The sequence below is a fragment of the Vigna radiata genome, unplaced genomic scaffold, assembly GCF_000741045.1.
Source record: "Vigna radiata var. radiata cultivar VC1973A unplaced genomic scaffold, Vradiata_ver6 scaffold_702, whole genome shotgun sequence".
Classification (NCBI taxonomy): domain Eukaryota; kingdom Viridiplantae; phylum Streptophyta; class Magnoliopsida; order Fabales; family Fabaceae; genus Vigna; species Vigna radiata.
In genome coordinates, this window is record NW_014542979.1 from 1 (window position 1) to 3,030 (window position 3,030).

Below are 3,030 nucleotides of genomic sequence, written 5' to 3' on the forward strand. Positions count from 1 at the left end.
TTTTTCTCTTCACTTTCTCTCTTTTGCCACGCTATAATTCTATGATGGTATCAGAAGAATTTCATGCTGCTGCTCATTGATTTCTGTCTTCCTGTTCTTGGTTTTCTTTTCCTCTTCTTCTATCATGGCTATGACCAATTCATCTTCATCCACCCAAGATAACACTCCTTCATACCTTTATCTACGCCCCAATGAGAACCCTGCCATAGCCCTGGTCTCACCTGTTCTAAATGCCACAAATTATCATTCATGGAGCAGATCTTTCATCACGGCTCTTTCTGCCAAAGACAAGGTAGAATTTGTTCTTGGATCCGCTTCTCAACCTTCCAAGACTGATGCCTCCTTCCCTGCTTGGTTCCGTTGCAACANTATGGTTGTTTCATGGCTTATACATTNTGTTTCTCCTTCAATTCGCGAAAGCATTATCTGGATGGATCTTGCTATCGACATTTGGACTGATCTGAAACACCGCTTTGCCCAAGGCGATCTTGCAAGAATTTCCGCCCTTCAAATGGAAGCCACTACTCTATCACAAGGTGAGCTCTCTGTCACTGAATTTTTTACAAAGCTCCGGGTTATTTGGGATGAGCTCGATTGCTTCCGTCCGGACCCTGTTTGTACCTGTCAGACGAAATGCTCATGCATCGTCTCTGCTGTTCTTTCTCAACGTAAAAATGAAGACCGTGCCATGCAACTTCTACGAGGTTTGAATGATCATTATACCAACATACAATCTCATATACTCCTTCTTGATCCTATTCCTCCTATTTCCAAAATTTTTTCCCTTGTTATTCAACAAGAACGTCAACTAATGAATGACCATATCACTGCCTCTGTCACCACTACCCCTTTTCCTAGTCCCACACCTACCTCTGTTATTTGCACTTATTGCAATAGAGNTNGCCACCAAGAAAATACATGTTTCAAAAAACATGGTTTCCCCAACCAAGAACACAAGACTGTCAAAACCACCAACAATAATTCTCGCAAGATCTGCACTTACTGCCACAAAAATGGCCATACCATAGACGTTTGTTTCAAGAGACACGGTTATCCACCAGGCCACAAATTTTCCACCAAATCTGGTCAAGTTCACAATGTTATTTCGTATACTAATGCCGATAATCAATTGAAAAGCTTGGATACTGAACGCTCTTCTCTTGAAACAATTCAACTTACTCCTCAACAATATCAAATCCTAGCTGAGTTGTTTAAACAACCAACGACCAACACTTCCAATGTGCATATCAACCAAGTTGGCACTGTTTCTACCAACACTTCTCCAGGTAATATTGTTTCGATCTCTCAGATGCATTCTAGCAATATCTGGCTTCTTGACTCTGTTGCTACTGATCACGTTTGTATATCTTTAGAATCTTTTACTTCTTATCAAAAGATTAACCCAATTCCTATATGTTTACCTAATGGTAAAATTATACATGCAAATTACAAGGGTACAGTTAGATTCAATACCAAACTTTCTCTCTCTAATGTGCTATATGTCCCTGATTTTTCATTCAACCTTGTTTCTGTTTCTCAACTTATAGCTCAACACAAATGTCAATTAATTTTTTCTCCTTCTGGCTGCATTGTGCAGGACATACACAGTCAAGAGAAGATTGGTTTGATTAGACACCACAATGGCTTATATCTACTTGATCCCTCTATCTGTAAAATTGACATTAATTGTACCCCTGTTATCTGTTCTNTTAAGCACACAAATTTATGGCATGCTCGTCTTGGACATCTATCACATGCTAGGCTACAATTTTTACAACACAAACATGTTTACATAAACACTGATGACAACAATAATTTTTGTGATGCGTGCCATCGGGCCAAACAAAAGAAATTTCCTTACACTGCTAGCACTTCTACTTCTCTATCTTCTTTTGAATTATTGCATATTGATATATGGGGTCCTACTACTGCTTCCATGAATGGCTACAAATACTTGCTAACCATTGTTGACGATTACTCTCGTTATACTTGGATNATTCCTATGATAGATAAGTCTTCTGTCAAAAATCAGATTCTCACNTTCCTCTGCTATGTAGAAAATCAATTTCAAAAAAAAGTTAAAACTATCCGCACAGATAATGGTGTTGAATTTATTCTACAAAACATATTTTCAAGTAAAGGAATTATCCATCAAACTACTTGTGTGGAAACCCCTGAACAAAATGGAGTGGTTGAACGTAAACATCAACACATTTTAAATACCACTCGTGCTTTGCTTTTCCATTCACATCTACCACTTGCTTTCTGGTGTTATGCAGCTAAACATGCTGTCTTCTTGATAAATCAAATGCCTACACCTGTCCTACAGAATGAAACACCTCATGAACAGCTACATGGATCTCCTTGTGATCTCTCTATGTTACGTGTCTTTGGCTGTCTTTGCTATGCCAACACCATAACTTCTCACAGAAAAAAGTTTGATGATCGTGCTATTCCTGGTATCTTCTTAGGCTTTAAAAAGCACACAAAAGGTTATCTCTTTCTAAACCTAAAAAATCACAAAATTGAAATATCTCGTAATGTTGTTTTTCATGAAAATACTTTTCCATATCATAATACTTCCAAAACTGACAACTCTTTATCTCTACCTATACCACATCATTACACAAACAATTATGATGATCTATTACCGTCCGGTTATGATGATCTATTACCGTCCGGTTTCCGACACACTAATGCCCCTCCCTTGATACTTGCACTAATGGCACTATTCCCAACACATCAACAGATGTTGTTCAAATAAATGACACTGAAAGTGACACTTCCACTAGCACAAGAAAGTCTTCTAGAACGCGTAGGATTCCTGCTTACTTAAAAGATTTTCAGACTAACGGTGTTATAAGATATCCCATTACGAATTACATTAATTACAACAAGCTTTCCCATACTTTCAAGCATACCATATTATCTATCTCATCTAATGCTGAACCAACATGCTACTCTATTGCTTCAAAACAACCCCAATGGGTCACTGCCATGCATGCCGAGCTCGATGCCCTGCAAGCTAAT

At 38.3% G+C, this 3,030-nt stretch overlaps 1 protein-coding gene across 1 annotated transcript; it reads left to right on the forward strand.

Moving 5' to 3' along the window:
* The first annotated feature begins 124 nt into the window (after window positions 1-124).
* On the forward strand, window positions 125-2,764 carry LOC106752909. Its single transcript, XM_014634696.1, has one exon. The coding sequence runs from the start codon at window positions 125-127 to the stop codon at window positions 2,762-2,764; it is 2,640 nt and encodes an 879-aa protein (XP_014490182.1).
* The last annotated feature ends 266 nt before the right edge of the window (window positions 2,765-3,030 follow it).